This window comes from Elaeis guineensis, chromosome 13 (assembly GCF_000442705.2).
Source record: "Elaeis guineensis isolate ETL-2024a chromosome 13, EG11, whole genome shotgun sequence".
Lineage (NCBI taxonomy): Eukaryota > Viridiplantae > Streptophyta > Magnoliopsida > Arecales > Arecaceae > Elaeis > Elaeis guineensis.
Genome location: NC_026005.2, coordinates 48375590 through 48398056, shown reverse-complemented (window position 1 = coordinate 48398056; position 22467 = coordinate 48375590). Strand labels below are relative to the sequence as shown.

Below are 22467 nucleotides of genomic sequence, written 5' to 3'. Positions count from 1 at the left end.
TAAGCTCCTTTGCATATCGAACAACTGCCTTCAGTGTCTTTCCAAAATGATGACTAATTGTCTGTCCAGAATGTTGAAAACGATCTGTCACTATTCGATTTGACTCTCTTTGACCAATTATCATCAAGAATATAGCAACTTTTTTTTCAACACTTACAAATCGAGAATCATGCAATAGATTTCTTTGTCTCAAGTCAGAGCAAAAGTTAAGAAATATGCAACTATCCATCCTAAATAAATTTGGACACTTGTCTAGATTTTCAAGAATTACCCTCATAACATATTCAGCACCGGTCAAATTATCATTTCTATATGGTTGCTTGCATAGATATAAATTATCGTACTCCTCAACTGTTGCGGTAACAACAAGCTCTATAGCATCATCTTCCTTTTCATCAAATATACAAGATTTCTTTATTTCTTCTCCATCACTAGAATCAGAAGTATTTAAATTCTTTTCAACTTCTGAGTCAATCTTCTCCACATCACTATCCATATCCTGTTAATATGAAAGAAAATAAGAACACAGATATTAGCATAGAACAATTTAAGTGATACATAATCTTCATAACATCATAAATCCATAGCATAAAGTTTAAAAGACAATAGATCATCAATCCAAATAAAGCATAATATGCACATACATAATTCTTGATATAATATTCTAATACTTAAAGTCCATCTAAACAACTAAAAGCCACAAGAACATCTTACAAACTTGCCAACCAGCCCAACCTACGCTCACTTGACATCTCAATAAATGTTTCCCTCCATCTCTTATCTTGGAACTTCTCAATTGCCTTCAAATATGTAGGCATATTCACTCTTTCAATAGTTTCAAGAATTTTAATGCAATTTGCAATTGAGTACTGTCCAGAACTCAAAGTTATAGATGTATGTTGTTGTATCATCATATTATTCCTTGTCTGATTAGCCTCTGGTAGGGATCTGATGGCATCTGCTAACTCTGAAACTCTTGATTGACTTCTCACACGGCGGATACTCTCATTGGGAATTGGATCTCTTGGACGACGATGGTTTCTTGAACCACTAGACTCCCCATCTATACTAACATCATCAGAAAGAAGCTCGTTGTCTTGAGAATCACTGCTATCTGACACATCTTGGGTGCTTGCCATTGCCTCTTTACCAGTAGCAGTAGTATCCCCAAATATTATTATGAGCTTTTTATATTTGAAACAAGTGGAAGTTCGAAATCTCTTCGCTTCGGGATGAACCTACAATAACAAATTTATAGGTGAGACATATAAGATTGAATTAATTCAGCAAAAATATAATAAATTATAAAAAAGTATAAAAGAAAAGAAAAATAAATGCTTACTTACAGCAATGTAACTTTTCCAGACATCATTAGGAGCTGTAGTGGTTTCCAAGACTGAATCCCATCCATACCCGGTTGGTAACTTCTTCAAATCAATAAAAACACTATAGCGCTTCCTCAGTTGATTGAACTTGTTCTGGAATTGCTTCAACTCATATTTCTTTCTAGTTTTCATATAAAATTTGACACGTATTTCCTTCCAAGATTCCTTTGTAAATGTTGTGGTTGACCTATTCTCTTTTTGAACTTGCTCCATCATTAAATCTATGAACATATTTTCCTGTTCTACTGTCCAATTTCTGCAGCATCTTCAAAACTAATGGATGGTGGAACTCTAAAACTTGTCACTATGCAATTAATAATTATAACCAACTAAACCAATTATAATGATAAAAGTTACTTGATTTATACCAATTGTGTTATAGTAAGTAACAAATTCAGCCCTTGGTGAAACTTTAAAAACTTTAAATCAAACTCAATCTAGATTCAGCCCTTGATTAGAGTCTTGTCATATAGTCAATTATTACTTAGAAGCTTGGACTTACTTTTGTTTGGTGCCAAATAAGTTGAGGGATGATAGTGTTCAGCTTACTGGAGGACCAACCTGCCACAACACAACATTTAAAGCTTAACACATATAGTCTCACTAACATTTAAAGCTTAAGAACTGACACAGGTCATACTAATCTCATCTCTTAATGCAGAACCAACATATCTAGATTATCAGAACTAACAGTTTGAAGATTATATATTACTATAATATATAATGAGAACAGCTGCATGGATTGATGTAGAGCAAGGTAAACAAATTTCATTATAATACATAGCAGCCAGGTAGACAAATTTCAGAGACACCTAGAATAGGAATGTTAGATCCATTATAATACATAACAAATCAACCATAAGATTAAGAGCATGCTGCATCTTAAAAAAAATATAAAGACAGTAACATTCATTGGTTTACCATAAATAAGAAAACAAATTCAACCTGTCGCAGTTTTGTGCATTAACATGGAGTGTAGCTTTCAGTAATATGTAACTTGCAACATAACTTGCGAAAGGATGATGATTGATGAGACAGGATGTGCATGGTGAACTCACAAGCCTTTCTTTTAGATGACAATTGGCTTCTTTAAAATGTATTTCCCATGAAATCAAATGTCAATATCAAGTATAAAAAGAAAAATAATGAATGAACAATCCGTAAGATCATTTCATTAGTGAAGTTCCTTGGAAGTAATTTCCTAAGATCTCTCTTTTTGTTTAATATAATACAAGAATCCTGATGCATGCACAGGCTCGAGCATGTCCATTGTGAAGGATTATCCAGAGTTTGAAAGGGATGACTAATGCCACTTCTTGGTCATACTGGGAAGTATCAGTCAAGAGGGAATACAATGTGATTCAGGATGATTCTTGACCTAAGTTTTTCCAAGCATGACAAGCAACAACATCATACGGAGACATCATCATTCCATTTAATCATATCAGAAAAGAAGGCTTGTTACACCATGGGCTTAAAGTCTTTCTTCATTGATGTAATTTGCACCACATATTTCAGAGGGTCTCAGATAATATGAACTACAACATCACATAATCAAGACCCATGGAGGCATTACAATTCCATTTGATTGTGCGAACAAAGAATGCTTTTTATGACATGGAGGCAGTTTGCACCTCATATTTCAATAGGTCTCAAAGAGTCTGAACAATGGTCACTTGAGGTGAAAAAAAAAAAAAAACTTTTTGAAGAGAAAAAACAACTTAAATAAGATGAATGATACCTGGTTGAAATTTGTTGGAACAATACATGAAATTTCAGATGTGATTTAAGAAAACTAATGAGAGTTTTGATTGTAAAATTGTAAATAACTTATATAACATCAGAACATAAAATTAATCAAACCAGTGATGTCATAGAACCAACAAAATTTGTCATATATTTAAGCTTATGTCTCTAGTTAAGTAGTGTGTTAGAGGTTGCTCAGGAGTATCTTTATGGGTTAATGTATATTTGGCTGTCTGACTGCATCGGCTTAGAGTGGAGCATTTATGCTGAGTTCCTCATGTAATTTGATAATCAGATTCTCATGCTGCAGTCCATAACTCAGAGTATGAGACTTTCCATTTGTGAGTAAAATTAGATCTCCCACCAAGATTTGGAGAGTATAGGACTTAAGCAACAAGTAATCGTCACAAATCCAAGCTGCTCTTATAGCTTTAAATAAATTACATGATATATACCATGCACATAATCATCCACTTGCATAAAAAAACATCATATTTTTGCTAAAATAAAATTGATCCTTTTTTAAAAAGAATCAAAATGATGTAGAGCATAATGAACTATGTGCATCATCATTCCAAAAAACCATAGATGTTGGCAACCAATAATCCTAGCACTTGGCATATCCCAAATGCTGATATCAGTCGAACATCTATGGTGTGCTTTAACTGAAAGCAGAGAACAATAAAATAGCCATATGTTGGTTTGAGGCACCACTGTAAACAAGTCTACTTGAGAGACAAAACAACCATCTAGAAAGATAGCAAAGCCACCACCGCCATGTGAGTCAGGCTTTTCTCCGAACAGTGAGAAAGCATGTTGGACGACCAAAGTGTTTCAATCCTAACGACCAAAATCATATCTTGGACGAGAATTACATATCAGATCACAAGAAATAGCAGGAAAAAAATCTATGACAGATCAAATGGTTTGGATTTCACTGCTCCAGATCGAAACAAATTAAACCAGCAGACCTAAAAGAAAGTCCAACCAGATTTAGTTCAAGTACCAGGGAAACCAACCTTATCTCCAGCGAGGTAGAGGGTGAGCAACTTGACAGCCTAGAGGGCAGTGGAGGCTGAGGAATCAATCTCACTGATCACGAGCTGCACAGGAATGGCAGATCCCGGGAATCAGAGAAGAATAGAGAAAGCAAGAGATCAAAGATCTGGAGAAAAGAGAGGGACAGGTGACCTGCTAGGAGCCGAGGGCGATGTAGGAGCGATAGACGAGGGAGTCGTGCTTGACGACGTCGTCGAGGGAGAGGTTGGGGATTTCGCTCTTGTTGATGGCATCCTGGTACGCTCCCAAGTAGAAGCTATTGCAGAGGCTGAAGAGGCATACTTGGGCGGCAGAGGCCGGAGCCCCATCGATCGGCGGTGCTCGCCGGCCAGGCAGGCAAAGACCAGAAGGGAAGGGGAGGGGGAGGGGCGAGTTGGGTTACTCAGAAAGGAGAAAAGCAATTTTTAAGAAGCAAAAAATTTTTGCTTTCCACATAAATCAATTATTTTGATTATTTTTGATTTTGATTTTTTGCTTTTTACAGTGTTACCAAACATTGCTTTTTGATTTTTGCTTTTTAAAAATCAAAAAATAAAAAAGTACTTTTTTGATAGCTAACCAAATGCACTCTAAGAATATTACCTTTCGTAGCATTTGACACGTTTCATTACAAAATAATCTAGGAAGGGCTAAATGTCTCAATATTGCACAAAATGGACATATATGATAAGTATGATGCCCCAGGACATGAACATGTCTAACATCTGTGCTTTTTTTTTTTTCCCTTTTAATATCTTCTTCTTCTTTTTCTTCCTTTTTTTTTTTTTAATATATATAATCTAGATAAAGAGGATTTCAAAGAGAGGCCTGACATGCACTATGGAGTATTGACTGTCACTGCTACAGGCCCGCCCATTGTGTTGCTATATTTCAAGGTAGGAAATAATTAACTCGATTATATGACAGATACCTCTCATTGTCCTGGACAATGAGCGTCAAATGTGGCCCAATTTGTTTATGGAATTTGTGGCTTGCTGGTCTTTCAAATTTTTTGTGAATAATATAATAGAAAATGGCTGGAATATTGATTTTGACAGGTTGATCTTTTCAAGTCATTGAAAACATTATACAACAAGTAAATGCTGATGGGTTTTCCTAACCTATCATGATGTGCTTTGAAAGATGACTTTTACCTTGACACCAAGTAACATAAGGAGCAGACAAGATCTTGTGTTCCATTGAACAATTATTTGAAGGTAGTAATTCAAATTATATTCTCTGATGTTATTCCATTGTGGACCACCCTATGAAGTGCAATGCTCGAGTATCATGGTATACAAACACATACGGAATACAGACAAGTTCCAATATGTGGCAGCAGATTATACTTTGGAATGTATGGCAGAAGGAATTTTAAAAGGAACAAGTAAAAAGCAGCAAGCATTAGCAGGTGGACAAAAGGTTCCAAGTTAGTTTTTGTTTTACTCATTAATTTTGAAAACTAGATGCTGCTTACTTCGATCATAAAATATTGTACCTTGTCAAATTTAACAACAATAGAACTTCTTAGTCGACTTTGATACCTTAAAGATGAATTCAAGCAGGGATCAATGTGCCAACCTGCGTAGACCTGCATGTGCCAATGGCATATCAGTCTGTGATGTCTGAGCGACCATGCTGTGTCATGCCAGGTGCATGTTGATCCATTCCTTTGCATTGGTATGGGCCTGTGCACAGTACATGCCCTGCCGATTGTTAACTAAAATGGTTGTTGGCATTGGGTGTAAGTAAAACCTTGTTACTTTTCTTTTTTGTCAAGATGCTTTCCAACTGAGTAAATTTTGGAGGGCTGTTCCTAGATTGCATGAATATAATCTGCTACCTGGAGGTACTTCTGCATATATGCCAAGTAGCCTCCATGATCCGCCCTTCTGTTGCCTTGAGTTTGTGTTGGTCAGAAAATTGCCAATGATTTATAGATAGTTGCTGTAAAATTGTCAGTTGTGAAATTCTGCTCAATATTTCATGGGAGCTTTATCAACTTAAGATTTTTTATCCCTTTTTGATATGAATGGCTTGGGTCATAACAGCAAAGATACATAAACTTGTCATGTATTGTCGGTTATTCTCATTTTTATTAATTATTGTAAATTAATAAGTTATGCTTTTCTAATTGCAAATAAAGGGGCATGTTCACTTTTATGGCTATGTAAAGGTTCAAAGATTGTGGAGGTGAATTTGTTGTGGATTAGGAAAAGCAATATTATAAATGGGGTCAAACTTCAACTTAAGAATTAAAGTATGAGAAAATTGACTTTGGTGCAATAACGTCTAATATGGTGGTGGTCAAATATGGTTGGACCATCTGAAATGCTGATGTGTAAAGGTAGAGAAAGAACAGAAAATCTGAATATCAATTATTAGGTGTTGAGGAAGCTTTTTATGCCAAAACTTGACCTTTGATAGAAATTAAATGGAAGAAGATTTGCATACTAAATCTTATATAGAGAGAAGATGGAACTAAATCCATTTTGTACTTATAATTCTGTTGCTTTTCTTTCTATCTTCCACCTTACATACAATGGTTCCTTATTGTGTTTTTCTAAAATATGTTTAAGTTTTGTTGCAATTAGCTTAGTGGATAGCAAGATTTACACTATATGGCTAGAATGAATTTTTATTGTACAAATATTTATTGTTGAACCAGATTATGAATTTTGTTTTTGTATGGGAATATAGATATGCGATTGACAGGAACAAAGCTTGGTTGTGGTGAAGGTGGTTGTGGAGCTTGCACAGTGATGATTTCTTATTATGATGAACATATGAGAAAATCAGTGTGAGAGTCTTGTCCTTATGCTTATGGCCAGCTCATGTGTTGATTCTTTATTATGTCAACTTGACATTGTGAGATACAGATGTTATGGCTTTGTTTGGTCAGTAGATTAGAGCATGAATTTATTATCTCAGTGCAATGAGTTATCTCTTGTTTCGTTTTCTTCATGAAGTTCTTCTTTGTTCTTAAGTAATTGTTTTGAGCAGGGGAAGACCCTGGAACTTTTCCTTTGGGGGATGGGGCAGTATAGAAATTATAAAAGTTTACTATCAAAGAATATATTGTGAATTTATGCTTCTTTTTTTTTTTGGAGAGCTTATAGTGATTAATCTAATACATCAGAAGTCACATTTCACAGAACTTAGATTTTTTTTCTTTTATTTTGAGGGAGAAAAATGAGATAAAAAAAATGCTGAGCACATAAAATGGAGATATTTTTATTTTTTGACTTTGCTTTCAATACAGATGACTTTGTTTTGGACTATGTACTTCCCTCCCAGTTTTAGATAATTAATAGAAGAAGAGGTTAAGAGGAAAAAAATAATCATGATCTTCAGAAAATGAACACATGATCTATGCAAAATACTAGAATTTATTCTGTGTTATCTAGGATATAGAGATTCAAGTGCATAAAAAGTTACAAAAAGATTAAAAATTAGGTAATAACATGTGAAGTATTTTTACAGTCTTGCAGATAATCAAATGCAGTAAAACTTAAAAATAAAGAAATAAAATAATGTTTAAAGGCTATAAATGTGAAAAAAGATGACGAAATAAACCATAAAAGAGATCGGAAAAGATGAAAGATTTGAGAAGAATAAGAAATATACCTCATCGGTTCTTTCGTGCCACCACTTCTTCCAAACTTTTCCCCTTCATTTCTTTCTCACAGCCTTAATGCAATTGTTTCCAAAATGGAATGGGAACCTATACCACAATAGCAAATGGAATAACATTTATTAGAATTATGAGTGTATGTAATTTGTATAACTATTAATGGGAACCATCTATTATAGGATTTATACTAAAATGGATAGGAAAGGACTATTAGTGGCTTGCATGAGCTCTTGGTTTTTGGGAATCATAACTGAATTGAAGAAGCAAACATGATTGTGCAATCAGAAATCTAACAGAGATTGAAACCTCTATCAGTTAATACCAGATTTATGGAGTCCTAGAGGATTTTTTCGTTTTTTTGGTTGGACCAAATGGGGACCTAAGCACTTATTAGCAAGGAGTTTTCAGAATCCTCATGGGTTAGGGGGTGTGGCCCCCTGGAAGTTGCATATGTTGTTGTCTTCTTTTTCGTTGTTATTTGTATGCACTCTTTGGTTCAGTTAGTGCTGTTAGAATGCTTTGTGACGATAACCTACTATGCAGGCATTATGCAATCAATGCATGCTTGGCTCCGCTATATTCTGTTGAAGGAATGCATATAATTACTGTGGAGGGTATTGGAAATTGTCAACGTGGCTTGCACCCTATCCAGGTGTTACATTGTTTTCATCACCTATTTCCTTTACTGATTGCATTATGTTGAAATTTAAAACTGCTCTTTATGATTGTTTGATTGGATGTTTATTAGTGGGGGAATATTTCATTTAATAAAGATGAATAAATTAACAAATAAGGGTAGTATCTAGAACTTCACAGATGTTGATAATTTCCTCCTTGTCTCTTCTGGACAATGCAGTGTCTTGTCGGCATTGTGATATGTACAAAATTCCATAACAAGCATGATTTTATACATTCATTTTTTTTCACCATTCTAATAGCCTGGTATATTGCTTTTCCGTAGGAAAGTGACATCCAAAATTTACAAACATAATAAGATAAATGTATTTATGTGATTAGATACATGAGAAGGAAAGGCAATGTGTAGTCCAGAAAAATGGGCATTTTTACATGTATACTTATTACAACAAGGAAAATGAAATGTAATAGTTTAAATGCCAATCCTAGGATTGTTTTGGTCCAATGCTTGGTCAAGATGCTATTGGGGACACCCTGTCCCGGCACTTGTCAAGTGTTGACACCATGGCAAGTCACTAGGATGTTCTTTTTTTTTTTTTTTTGTTATCATGTGTTTATTGTTAATAATTATTTAGATGTTCTTAGGAGTTGTTTATCAAAGTTTAGGTGCAAAACTAGGGCTTTTAAAAACAGTGAATGATGGGTTTGTCGTGCCACTAGCAGTATCTGTGTCCATGGTTTGAATAAAATTGTAAAAACAACAATAGTTTTAAGTAGAACACTATTGTCAACTGTGACATGAACAAGTAACTCACGAATTTAAATAAAACAACATCCAAGTCACATCTAGTTTTAGGTGGAGTTTTTGTGGGTCTAGTATACATTTATATCTTGTTGATAGCTGGGGCCTTGAATCTAATATCAGCCAGATGCTATCTGCTCCTTGCTGCTTGTACTATGTTTGTACTGTCCTAGATAATCCTTTTGACAGGATGTTCCATATGAACTTGGCCATCCTATCTAGCGGTAATAAATGGCATTATAGTGCTATGAATCTGAACCGTGACCTCCCATAAAGAGTGTAGGGTTGTGTAGGAGTGTACCACCCCAAAATATGATGACTAAGGGTCTACAGTCTACACATGGGTCGTATGTCGAAGTAAGGCCATGATGTCCATTCTTGCTACTGATGCACTGATGGTTTGGCATATGCTAACCACAAGTATCTATTGGATCCTGAGACATCCAATTTAGCCACTTGGCATGCAACATCATTAGTATCACTGGATGCCTGGCTTGATTGAGATCCCCCTAGTCTCCTTTGACAATCTTGGTGCGAGATCTCTTTAGCTTGTGTGTCTTGTCTTTTTGAACAATTTTGTGTCACTTCACTCCATATCTGGTATTTGCATGCATGACTATAATACTATTATTTATTAATCTCTCAATATTATAACAACAGTTTGATCTTGAGAAACTAGCTCCTTTGCCTGCTTCCATTCATTTGAAGCGAGAATCTTTTCTTTATTGTCAACTTGTCACTGCAATGTGGAATTTCCAAGGACTACTTATTGGCGATCCAAGTTCATATTGTGTTGCATCACAGGGTTGCGGCTTAGAGATTTTAATAGATTTAATTTAGTTATAATTTTTCTGTATTTTTCTTTTATTCTGTTTATTTTCAGTTAGTGGGTTATTTTGGATTCTAGGGTTGAGATTAAAATATCTCCATGTTTATCATGGAACCTAATAGCTGTAATGCATTACTGTTCATGGCACTGTTCACAGTACAGTAACTGTGAAAAGTTCTTATTAGCACTTTTTTGGGATATCAAAATTGAGTTGAGTCAGGATTCCTTTTTTGTTATTAAAAGGGACTCTTAGGGTTCAATGTAACCAGATCTTTGCAGATTATGATTGAAATAATGGAGTTCTTGTTTTTCTAATTATTGTCATGTGATTCCACAATAGAGTTGTGAGGCCTTCAAACCTTTTGGGGGTGCTTGGTTGGGGGTTATTGAGGCCTGGAATGGGAATCGGAATGGATGACTCCCATTCCAGCTGTTTGGTTGGAGGGAGTCCCATACCGATTCCGATTCCAAGAAGGAATGGAAATGACCCAATCACTCGTAACTGAATCCAGACTCTCCCCAACGGCGTCAAAATCTCATTCCGGTGGAATGGGATAAAAAAAAAGAACACCCATCGCTCCTGCTTCTCCATAGGCGTGTACTAGCTCCCGAAGCAGACGTACACCACCAACCACAGTGGGCACACATCCAACCAAGCCGCCGCCACCTCCATCGGGATGGATCTTTGGCCACAGCACCCCGTCGTGGAACTAGCCGAGGAGATGGGTCTCACAGCCCAGATGCGATGGTAGCCATGCTTTAGGTTCGCAAGGGGCCCTCGAGGGTGTCGAAGGTGTTGATGATGGCTCCTCAGCTACCTATGGTGTTGGCGAGGAAGCTCTCTGGCATTGACTCCCAGTGCGGGTTGTTGGCCCTGAATCGACGCTAGATGCCAGGGAGGTGGTTGAAGGGGAAGATCGGGGAAGAGGGGAGGTTGGAGAGGACGGTGAGGGCGGCGAGGCTGTTGCCATCCTTGCAGTGGGACATGCGCAGTTAGACGTGATCGACGACGGAGACGACGATGGCGTCGGAGGAGTAGAAGACAAGGTGGGAGACTTCGAGGTCGGCAGAGAGGTGATTGGTCCAGTTGAGGAAAAAGTCGAAGAGGGCGGAGGGGGGGTTCGGGATGGGATCACATGGTATTACCCTACAAGTGGCCTCTTCGGTGGCTGTCATTTGCTGGGTTGGGGCCACACGAGTTGTTTTGACAATATGCTTCTTAAAGACTGCTCCCTCTTCCACCCTATCTAGAAAAAAAAAAGGAAAAAAAAGAAGAAGAAAAGTTTGCTCCCCAAATTGGGTCTCATACAACTCTTTCATTAGGCATTGCAGTGCTGTTAATGAGGTTGATATTTTTTTTCTATAGCATGATATTTTTGTCCTTTAGTTATACACTTTTGTAATGAAAAATGGATTCTTTTTACTACAAATAAAAAAAAAAAGATTCTTTTCTGATGGCTATGTTTGCATTGGGATGATATATTTGTTTGCTAAAAGTAATAGTTTCTGTGAAGAACAATAAAAAGAGAAAAGGAGAGAGATAGAGATAGGCTGTGTAAAGAAAATGATTGTATTCTTTCTCATATTATAAGAGACTATATATATAGAGTAATAAAGGTGTAGATACAATGAACCATATAATAGAGGTCTAGATACAATGAATCATATAATAGAGGTCTAGATACAATGAACCATTCAGATACAATGAACCATATAACAAGGGAAAGTCGAATTAGGAAAAGATAGAAATGGAAGAACTATAAACATAAAGAAATAATAGGGAATAACATTCTAACACTCTCCCTCAAGCTAGGGAGCATATATATCCAACATTCCCAGCTTGCCACGTAACAGAGAAAACCTGTTACCTCCCAAAGGCTTAGTAAACACATCAGCCATCTCAGAATGAGTGTACAGAGTACATACTTGTTTGCTTGTGATTTGATCTCTGATGAAGTGACAAGCAACCTCAATATGTTTTGTCCTTTCATGAAATATTAGATTGTTAGCAATGAAAATGGCTGCTTGATTATCACAATGCATAGGAATGGGTTTATCATGCTGAAAATCAAACTCCGTGATCAAGGAACGCACCCAGATTAACTCGCAAGCAGCATGAGCTATAGCTCGATACTCTGCTTCTGCACTAGATTTAGCCACCACGTTTTGCTTCTTACTCCTCCAAGTCACAATATTTCCTCCAACAAATGTATCATAACCAGAAGTTGATCATCTGTCTATTTTCGAACCAGCATAATCGGCATCAGAATAAGCAACTATATTAGTATGTTTATTCTTTTTGTAAAACAGCCAAGTTCGAGAGTCTTCTTAATGTACCTGAGAATGCCACATGTAGCCTCCCAATGGCAATTCTTGGGCTTGTCCATAAACTGGCTGACAACACCAACTGCAAATAAAATATTAGGTCGGATAGCTGTTAAGTAAATAAGTTTACCAACCAGTCTTCTGTACGCAGTCTTGTCTGATAACTCTTCGAAATCCTGTTTCCAGAGTGCTCCTATTTGGTCTAGAGGAATATTTGCTGGTCGAGCATCAAGCATGCCCATCTCTTGTGGTAGATCAAGAGCATACTTTCTCTGAGAAGGTATAAATTCTTGACGATTTCGAGCCACCTCTATTCCAAGGAAGTACCTCTGTCGACCTATATCTTTAGTAGCAAAATGTTGCTTCAAGTGTCTTTTAGTTGCCTTTGTGCCAGCTTGGTCATTGCCTGAGATAATAATGTTATCCACATAGACAACTAGGATGACCACTCCAATGGAAGTGTGCATAATGAACATTGAATGGTTCACATGAGTTCTGATAAAACCAAATTGACAAACAATTTAACTAAACTTCTGAAATCAAGCCATCGAACTCTGCTTCAACCCATATATTACTTTCCTTAGGCGACACACTCTAGAACTCTCCCCCTGAGCAACAAACCCCGGAGGTTGCTTCATATACACCATCTCTTCAAAATCGTCGTAGAGGAAGGCATTTTTTTCATCAAGTTGATATAGTGGCCAATCCATATTGACAGCAATAGAAATCAAAATTTGGATGGAGCTGAGATGTGCCACAGGAGAGAATGTCTCAAAATAATCAACACCATACATCTGAGAATATCCTTTTGTACTCAATCATGCCTTAAGCCTTTCAATGGTGCCATCGAGCAGATACTTGATGCAGAAAATCTGACAACATCCAACAACCTCACAATCAGCTGGTGGAGAGATCAACTCCCAAGTGGCTCTGCTCTATAAGGCAGACATTTCCTCTTGCATTGCTTGTCGCCAATCAAGGTGAGATAGTTCCTCCTCTGCATTCTTTGGAATAAAAATAAAGAGCCAAGAAAAATCATTGAAGGGCGGGACCAAGGTGATCCAAAGAAACAAATGAAGCAATAGAATGTTGAGTAGAAGAACGTTCATCCTTTCGTATGGCAATGGGAAGATGCAAATCTGATGCAGGTGGTGAAGTCATTGGATCGCTTTTCGAGGGCGAAGATGGTGGTGGCGAAAGTGCTGGGATCTGATTCTGTGGATGTCGAGTATACACCTTTAGAGGTGGTGGAGAAATAGCAGTAGGCAAAACAGTAGATTTTTTTGAAGTGAAAGGAAACACTGGAGCAGGGATAGGTGTTGGTGGAACCAGTAACTCACTAGACAAAGATTCTTCTATAGATGAAAAATAAGGCTGTTCTATAGATGAAAAATAAGGCTGTTCCTCAAAGAATGTGACATCAGCACTGGCAAATACTTTGTGATTCACAGGATCAAAGCATTTGTACCCCTTCTGATTTCTGGCGTAGTCAAAAAAAACACATTTGATGGCTCTGAGAGATAATTTCTCTAAGCTTGGTTGGAGGTCATGGACAAAAATTATACATCCAAATGTACGAGGAGGCAAAGAAAATAATGGACGATATGGATATAGAAATTAGATGGGAATTTTATCTTGGAGTACTAAAGATGGCATGCGGTTAATAAGAAAGCAAGCAGTCAAAATAGCTTCTCCCTGATATGTTTTAGGTACATGCATATGAAAAAGAATGGTGCGAGCAATATCAAGAAGATGGCGATTTTTGCGCTTAGCTATCCTATTTTGTTGAGGGGTGTACGCACAAAAAGTTTAGTGTTGAATCACATTTGAGGCACAAAAAGCACTTAACTCCTGCTGGACAAACTCTAGAACATTGTCAGTGCGAATAGAACAAATATCAGTAGAAAATTGTGTCTTTATTTCCTTATGAAAATTTTTGAAGACAGACAGACCTCAGACCATTCCTTTAATAGAAACACCCAGATGGTACGAGAAAAATCATTAATAAAGGTCACAAGATATCTATAACTAGTACGACTCTTGACTCTAGAAGGATCTCAAATATCAGAGTGAATCAACTCAAATAACCTTGTACTAATTTTATTGACTCTCATTGGAAACATTGACTTGTGGTGTTTTCCAAGCTGACAAGCCTCACAATTTGACAGAACCAACGACTGATTAAGAGGAACAATTTGACACAGTTTTGGGAGAGATGGATGCCCAAGCCTATAATGCCATTGCTGAGGACTTATCACAGATGAAAGAGCTTTCGATCTTAGAACATCTAGGTAATACAGGCCATCAGCACCTTTATGGCCCCAAACAATCTTCTTCCTCATCAAGAGATTCTGAAAAACACAATAAGAAGGATGGAAGGTGACGGAACAGTTTAAAGACTTTGTAAGAGAACTGACTGATAAAAGATTTAATAAAAATTTAGGCACATAAAGAATTGAGGAAAGTGACAAAGAGAAAGTGGATGATATAGGACCACAATCAGATATCGGTGATTGTCTGCCATCAGCTAGAAAGATAGAAGGATGATTTTTTGAAATAGAAAATAAAGAAGAGAACAGTCTAGAGTCACCTGACATATGTGATGTAGCATCTGAATCCAAGGTGTTGGGAAATATGTCCCAAAAGCCAATCATCAACCTGTTGACGGTTGAGCAACCTTGTATTGTAATTGATTTGTTAATAAATAAAATATATTTTTGGTATTTTCATCATAAGTTTTTATCTTCTAATGAACTCCGTTGTTGTGATGAAGTCTTTAGGACTATTTAGGTTCGATAAAGAGAGGATTTATCGATTAGTCCTTAAAACTGTTCATGACCAAATGATAGACTGTTAATAAGGATGACAGCTTCTATCGAGCATAGGTCGCTGTAGGCCATATGGGTTGGTTGTCCTCTTAACCAAGGAGTGTGGAGACACTGGTATGGCATACAGGTGAGAACGTGACCAACTCCAGAGCATTCTATTGTCGAGAATATCTCTGATGGGATATAGGTATAAGTGTCCCTTAGACTTGAGATCACCTCAGTGACTTGCAAGCAACTCACTGTGCTTTGGTACTGGACTAACTGAATTTCTAATTCAGTGACGGAAGGCTTCTGGGCACAGTCAAGTACTTGCGAAGTCAGAGTGTGATCAAGATGGGATTGACCACTCTAAGAGTTGGAGAAGAATGAGTCGCTGTATTTCAATTTAGCAAAATCTTGGCCAGGGTAATCTATCAGATGGATTTGATATTTTGAAATACAATGTGGACAACCTGATCAGAGTTGACAATTGAACTCTGAGGTGTCCTATGATCATTTTGGTCAAGGGGATGAATTATATGGAAACTATATCCGTATGGGTTCTAAGGATGTTGTTCTACACATTCGACCTATCCGACCGTCAGATATCATTGCTAGATGGTCACTTCGATTGGTACAGGAATTTGTTCCTGTGCTACCGACGTAGGTTCGGACCTATGAGGTCACACACATTAAAGTTCACGATCCGATCGGATGGTTGATCAACGATTAAGAATCGTTCTAGGGTTAAACGATCAATATGATTGACATTTAATCTAGTACAAGTGTTGCAGGAGGATCGATTAGCAATTCGATTGCTAAATTGGCTTAATTTGATTAAGCCAAAGAGCTGAGATTAAGTCTAATTAAATATGATTTAATTAGATTTGGTTTGGGCTTGATTGGATTAAGTCCAATTGGTTTATTGGATAAGCCAAGTACAAGGAAAAACTAGTCCTAGTTCAAATAGGATTTGGATCAACCTAATTTCTAATTTGATTAAAAAATTAAATCAGATTTAAATTTAATTTAATCTGATTAAATTAGGCTCTTAATTGGGTTAAGACCTATTTTAATTAGGTTGATTTGGTTTGAGAAATCAAATTTGAACAAGTTATAGATTGAATCCTAGTAAGACTAGGATTCCACCTTGCGCCACCTTAGCCCCCCACGCCCACTCTCTCTTATCCTACGCGATAATACCCTCTTTCCCAGGTCTTCACGCACGTCCAAAACTTTTCTCTCTTTCTCTCTTACATGGAATGTGGTTGTGGATCAAGTCAAAGTAGGAATTAGTTTGGATTTCAAATTCTATGAGATAGAGTTTTAGAAAATCAAAACTCTTTCCCTATGGCACTAATTTTACCCAGATTTCCTTTTGGGATTTTCGTGGCTTTTATGGCACATAATATGCGCCCTTTGCTGGTGGTCCACGGCAGAAAAAGGAGGGGACGCCCAAGAGTTGGGCGCCCCTTGTCTTGCTTTGTTTGGATAATCCTTGACTAGGTATTTGACCTAGACAAGGACTCTTCATATCTCTCTATTTAAAACGAATTTCTTTATGAAATTTTCGTGGAATACGGAGCATTGAGAGACCTTTGGGGCGTTCAAAAATCAAGGAGAAAGAGTCTTGGGGCGTGGAGATCTAATAGACACAAACTAGGTGTCTGGGTTAGAGCAAAGAGAAGAAGAAGAGGGTTTTCTTCTAGAGTTGTTGGGTTCATCTCTTCCCTTCCTCCATCTGTAAGTTTTCTGAGAGTGTCTCATCTAAAACTCCTCCTACTTCTCATCTTTGGAAGAGTCCAAATCAAGAAGGAGGCATCTGATCGACCATCGAAGAAGGATCAGCGTAGTACTAGCACATTGTACTGATTTTTTGGATCAGGACTTTTGATCGTGATTCGTGGGCTCGTATGGACGACTCCTAGAAGCCGGACGCGTGTGCGGCTTGCAACATCATCCTCAAGCCCGGATCAGCAAAGTTAGAACATCTAACTTGCAAGGTAATAAATCTGATCTATTATGTTTTACATACATTAGATATAGTATAGAAATATGTTGATATGATCAACATGTAGTTCTTGCTCTTTATATTTTTAATTTCTGATTTAATGCCATGTAATAATCATGTAATAGGGTCTTAGATCTAGGGATTCTCTGGTTTTATAAGATAAATTTTGATTTATTTTAGTCTTCCGTTGCCTGATCTTGAAAAAGTTTTAAGATCTAACCCTGAAATCCTAAATCTGGTTTCTTCAATTGGTATCAGAGCCTACGTTGTTTATTACATGATTATTAATACGTGCTTAGATTATTTTTTAGATTAGATCTAATTTATAATCTGATTGTTAAATCTGAAATTAAAATTTTTAGATCAATCACGAACTGTAGGTTGTCATGCTGTAAGGTTTATCCCTTACAGTGCAAAGGTTGTCCTAGTTCGTGTAGATCTATCTTTAATCATAAATTTGTTAGATGTGATCTAGATTAAATTTATGATTTATTAGATTTAAAAGGTGTTTAAATCTAAAATGAAATCTTTTTGTTAATAATTTTCGCGCAAAGAACCATCATATATTTGTCTGGGAAATTTATACAGTTTAAAGTTGAAATTGTTTCAATTGCATAAACCTGTTTAGATTAGATCTAAAGTAGTTTCATGCTTTTTTTTTACTTGCATTTTGATTGTGAATCAAACATGCATTTTACCAACATAAAAATTGTTTTTGAAAAGTCGAATTCCAACCCTCAGCCCAAAACTTAATTGAGAATTAAGAAGTTGTTTGATTAGGTTCTAGGATTGTGAATTGAAGAACCTAAGACACAAACCATAACACATTGGGTTAATGGGTTAGTGGGAATTAGGTCCATTAATTGGGTTAGACCTAAGGTTAGATTAAAGATGGACTTAATTAGAGAATTGACTAAATCTAATCAATTGTTGTCTTAGATTAGGTCAAGGATTTTCTAGATCAATTACAATAGTTGTAGTTGGTCAAGTCCATGTCTTTAACGAGAATCAAATGGATTTGATTCTTGGCTAAGCGGTCTAGCATAAACTGTTAGGTTGATCTAATCGAAACTAATTAAACCAATTGGTGTCTAAGATAAACTAGACCGATGATTTTTAATTGGCAGCCCGCTTACCTGGCCATTTCTGATGGTGTCTAAGGCAAGCTTTGCAGATCCTCTCACTGATCGAACTTATCTAGCCTTTTGGTGAAATTATGTTTTGATCGAATCACTTGACTATTCGAGCTGACCCATGTCAGTTAGGTAAACCAGTGTGACTGATTTAGGTACTCCTAAACCAGCCCTTTTAATAGTCTCCCTTAAGCTGACTTGGTGAAGCCAGTGGGAGGATCATGATAAGCTGGTTCATTTGACCTCATCCTCTAAATCAATTAAATCCTCTAAAATTATTAGGTCCTTAAAATGAAATAGTTATGATGATAACTAGATCATAGCCTCCCATTAAGTGGATGATAATGGGTCCATTAGTTGGATAATCATTGGAGGCCCAAAGGCCTGGTGCTTATCGGCTGATGGAATTGTCATTCATAATATGATTTCTTGACTGCATCTTTCTAAATGGTGGTTAGGTTAGCCAACCAAAGTTGGGCCTAATCATTCATTGGCTAGATGGGCCAGGTATGGTCATGTTAATGGTTGGACCTAACCAAACCTTTTCAGTGGAGGCCAAAGTCTACTGATTAGGGACTGGGGCAAAAATAAAATTATTAGAAATTGTTTAGAGAAATAATTGGTTATGAACCTACCCTTAGATGTACATGGGTTGGCCAACCAAAGTTGGGCTTGTATGCAGTCTAAGTGGATTCTAGTATCCACTAAGGAATTAGGATAATTCCTCGAATTGGAGGTAGAGGCTACCAATTCGAATAAAATAGTGGGAGAAACCTTTTGATTAAAGTCCAAATCTTTAGGTTTAATGAATCAATTACTAATTAGGTTATGATTTTTCTTTGTGCAGATATGGCCACTTTCCTATCGCTCCGATCATTGTTGGACAATGATAAGTTGGTGGGACCTAACTTCGGTAGCTGGTACCGAAAGTTGAAGATAGTCCTAGAGCATGAACGGATCCTATATGTGATAAGGGATCCTACACCTGAGGAGCCAGCTGCCAATACACGTGGAACAGTCAGAGACACTTAGCAGAAGTGGCTCAGTGATTGGACCACGGTGTGCTGCATCATGCTGGCTGTCATGAGCGACGAGTTCAGTCACAGATTTGAGACGACTCAGCCAAAAGACATGTTTCAAGTGTTGGAAGATGCCTTTGGCACACCCGATGATGTGGAGAGGCACAAGACTAGTTGTGCCATCTTTAACGCCAAAATGCGGGATGGTGCCTCTGTCACTGATCATGTATTGTACATGATCAAGCTTATGGAGCATTTAAGCAAGCTCGGCTTTCTCTTGTATGAGCAGCTTGGGAAAGATGCAATACTGAACCTGCTGCCCAAGTCTTATCTCCCATTCCTCACTCATTATAGAATGACAAAGCTTGAAGTAAACTACCACGGGTTACTGGGGTTGCTTTAGAATTTTGAGAAGGATCACCAACTCCACAAGAAGTCGGTGAACTTAATGGGAGGTTCGTCTTCTGGCTCTCGACCCTTTGAGAAAGGGAAGAAGAACAAAAAGGAAGAAAGTGAAGAAGGTGCAAGCTCAGGCTGGGACATCAGTGCGGGGCCAGACTAGAAAGATCAAGCCCGATAAGAGGCAAGCGTCCTAGATTAGATAGTGTATCAGATATCTACTTATGGTACTGTAGGCTAGATCATATAAACAAGAACAGGATAAACAGGTTGACTCAAGAGGGAATCCTCGAAGTCAGTGATTGTGAATCACTTTCAACCTGTGAGTCCTGTCTTTTTGGTAAAATGACCAAGTCATCTTTTACTGGAAAAGGTGAGAGAGCTACTGAGCTCTTGGGCCTAGTATATACTCATGTATGTGGGCCTATGAGTACAAGTACTAGAGGTGGATATTTCTACTTTATCACTTTCACGGATGATCTATCCAGATATGGATATGTCTATCTGATGAAACATGTCGGATTCATTTGAAATGTTCCAACCAGGGTTTGCTGTATCGGGCCGAACCGCCCGGTACGGGGCGTAACAAGCCGAACCGGTCCCTTATCGGTCCGGTTCGGGCCTGTTTTTTGAAAAATGACCCTGAATGCGGTTCGGACCCATACCGCCCGAAATCGGGCGGTATAGCTCGGTTCGCCGTCGGTTCGGGGTGAATCGAACCATACCGCCCAGGAGACCATTTCACATGGGGGAGGGGGGAAGGTGGGGGCCTTTTCACGTGGTTGGGGGGAGGGAGGGGGGAGAGAAATGGGCGTGGCCCACTTCACATGGGGGGAGGGCCTGGTGCTTTAATAAGCACCACGCCTTTGGTGTTCTTTGAGAGTTCTCAGAGCACCCATGGTCGTGGGCAATTTAATCGTTGAGACCTCCAAAAAATTAAAAAAGAAGGCAAAATTTCGTGAAATTGGAGGAGTGATTTGAGAAGAGACTGATTTTTGGTCGGAGGTAAGATAATCTGTTATTTTGTTAGTAAATATATATTTTTTATTTTTGTTGTTAGAAATAGGATAAAAATGAGGTAAAATAAAAATAGGAGAAAATCATGCCAAAATCTTATGATTTTGGTATGATTTAATTATATGTGATAGATCTTTGAAAGATCTACACGATGACATCAAAATTGTTAATTTTCGTTAATTATATATTTTTTAAATATTTTTAAATATTTATTTATTTAAAAATTAAAAAAAAATTAAATTTTAGAAAAAAGTTTAGAGTTTGAGAATCATATTTAGAATGATTCAAGCTACTTAAATCTAATTTTAATTTTTTTTAAATATTTAAAATTAAAAAATTATTTTTTTAATTATTTAAATTAAAAAATTTAATTATAAAATAAAAAATATATAAAAATAGTGTTATATTTTAGTTAATTTAAAAATATTATTTGAAGCATATAACATATTTATTTTGAATTTATAAGTTTTAAAATAATTATTAAAATTATTTTAAAATTATATATAATTATTTTAATTATCATTAAACTATCATGTTTTGTTATACTTGCATATATTTTAATTATATATATATATTGCGGACGATCTTGCATGTGGAGTAGGGTCCATGGATGTATCTGGATCATCCTCGCATTATGGATCCTATTATCCACAGCCACCTTATGATCCATATGCATATGGTGCATCCGAGGCATCATCTTCTAGTGGTTACTACCTTATGCAGCCTGGAGCATCTTACGGATCAGATTTTGCTACTGGCATATTTGGATGGGCTCCTCCACAATCGTACCATCATCTCGAGGATACTTCTCAGAGTCAGAATTTTAGTGAGAGGTTTGAGATGTCTTACAATCCAGAGAGGATGCCTTATGGGATGATGAATATTCGAGAGTACGGTGCAGCTTGGCTAGAGGGTTGGACTGATATCCCTTCAGACTATGTTGATGATTCAGATATCTACGAGCATCACAGACACTCGACAAGAAATTAAATGCAGAGTACATCTTAAGGTTCGTATATCAGTTATTGTACTTTGTACTTAAATATTTAGATATATTTTAATACGTATTTTATATATTTTTTCTTTAGTTTTAAGATGACATAGTTGAAATATAATGTAAATAAATATATGTTTGAAATTTTGGATCAAGAGTCTTTGTATCGCAATCAAACTCCAAATTGAACTCAAATATATCAATAATATGCAATATAATGTCATATTGAGGTTGTATTTATCAATTATTAACTTCAAAAATTCAAAAAAAAAATTTGAAAATCAAAAAAAATATTGTGTACCAGTACCGGACCGGTACGCCTAGGCATACCGTATGTTGGTACGGTACTGGTACCGTACCGATCCGACATCGGCATGCCGTCCGGTACCGGTACAGTGAACCTTGGTTCAAACGATTCCGAAATGAAGTAGAAAAACAAACTGGAAAGAGTTTAAAACTCTTCAGTCTGATCGAGGAGGGGAATATCTTTCTGGTGAGTTTCTCACATATCTAGGAGAGAATGGGATTCTCTCCCAATAGACTCCTTCAGAAACACCACAGCATAATGGTGTGTCTGAAAGGAGAAATCGGACTCTGTTAGACATGGTCCGATCCATGATAGGTTTTGCCAGCTTGTCGATATCCTTCTGGAGATTGTACTCGAATCAGCCTGTTATTTGTTAAATAGGGTT

The 22467-nt window shown here is 37.0% G+C and overlaps 1 protein-coding gene and 1 long non-coding RNA gene across 3 annotated transcripts in view; one reads left to right on the top strand and one right to left on the bottom strand.

The window, feature by feature from the left end:
* Positions 1-22467, top strand: part of LOC105056188 (xanthine dehydrogenase) — a 94282-nt gene that overhangs the window by 2264 nt on the left and 69551 nt on the right. For both annotated transcript variants that reach the window (XM_073248060.1, XM_010938299.4), the window contains exons 2-3: positions 6870-6969; positions 8347-8455. In XM_073248060.1, the coding sequence (XP_073104161.1) occupies positions 6870-6969; positions 8347-8455 (209 nt within the window). The remainder of the gene's footprint in view (positions 1-6869; positions 6970-8346; positions 8456-22467) is intronic.
* Positions 1806-4533, bottom strand: LOC140853423 (uncharacterized). The gene is made up of 3 exons (XR_012136478.1): positions 4323-4533; positions 4151-4234; positions 1806-1946 (listed from the first exon to the last, which is right to left on the bottom strand). It is a non-coding gene; the product is annotated as an uncharacterized lncRNA (long non-coding RNA).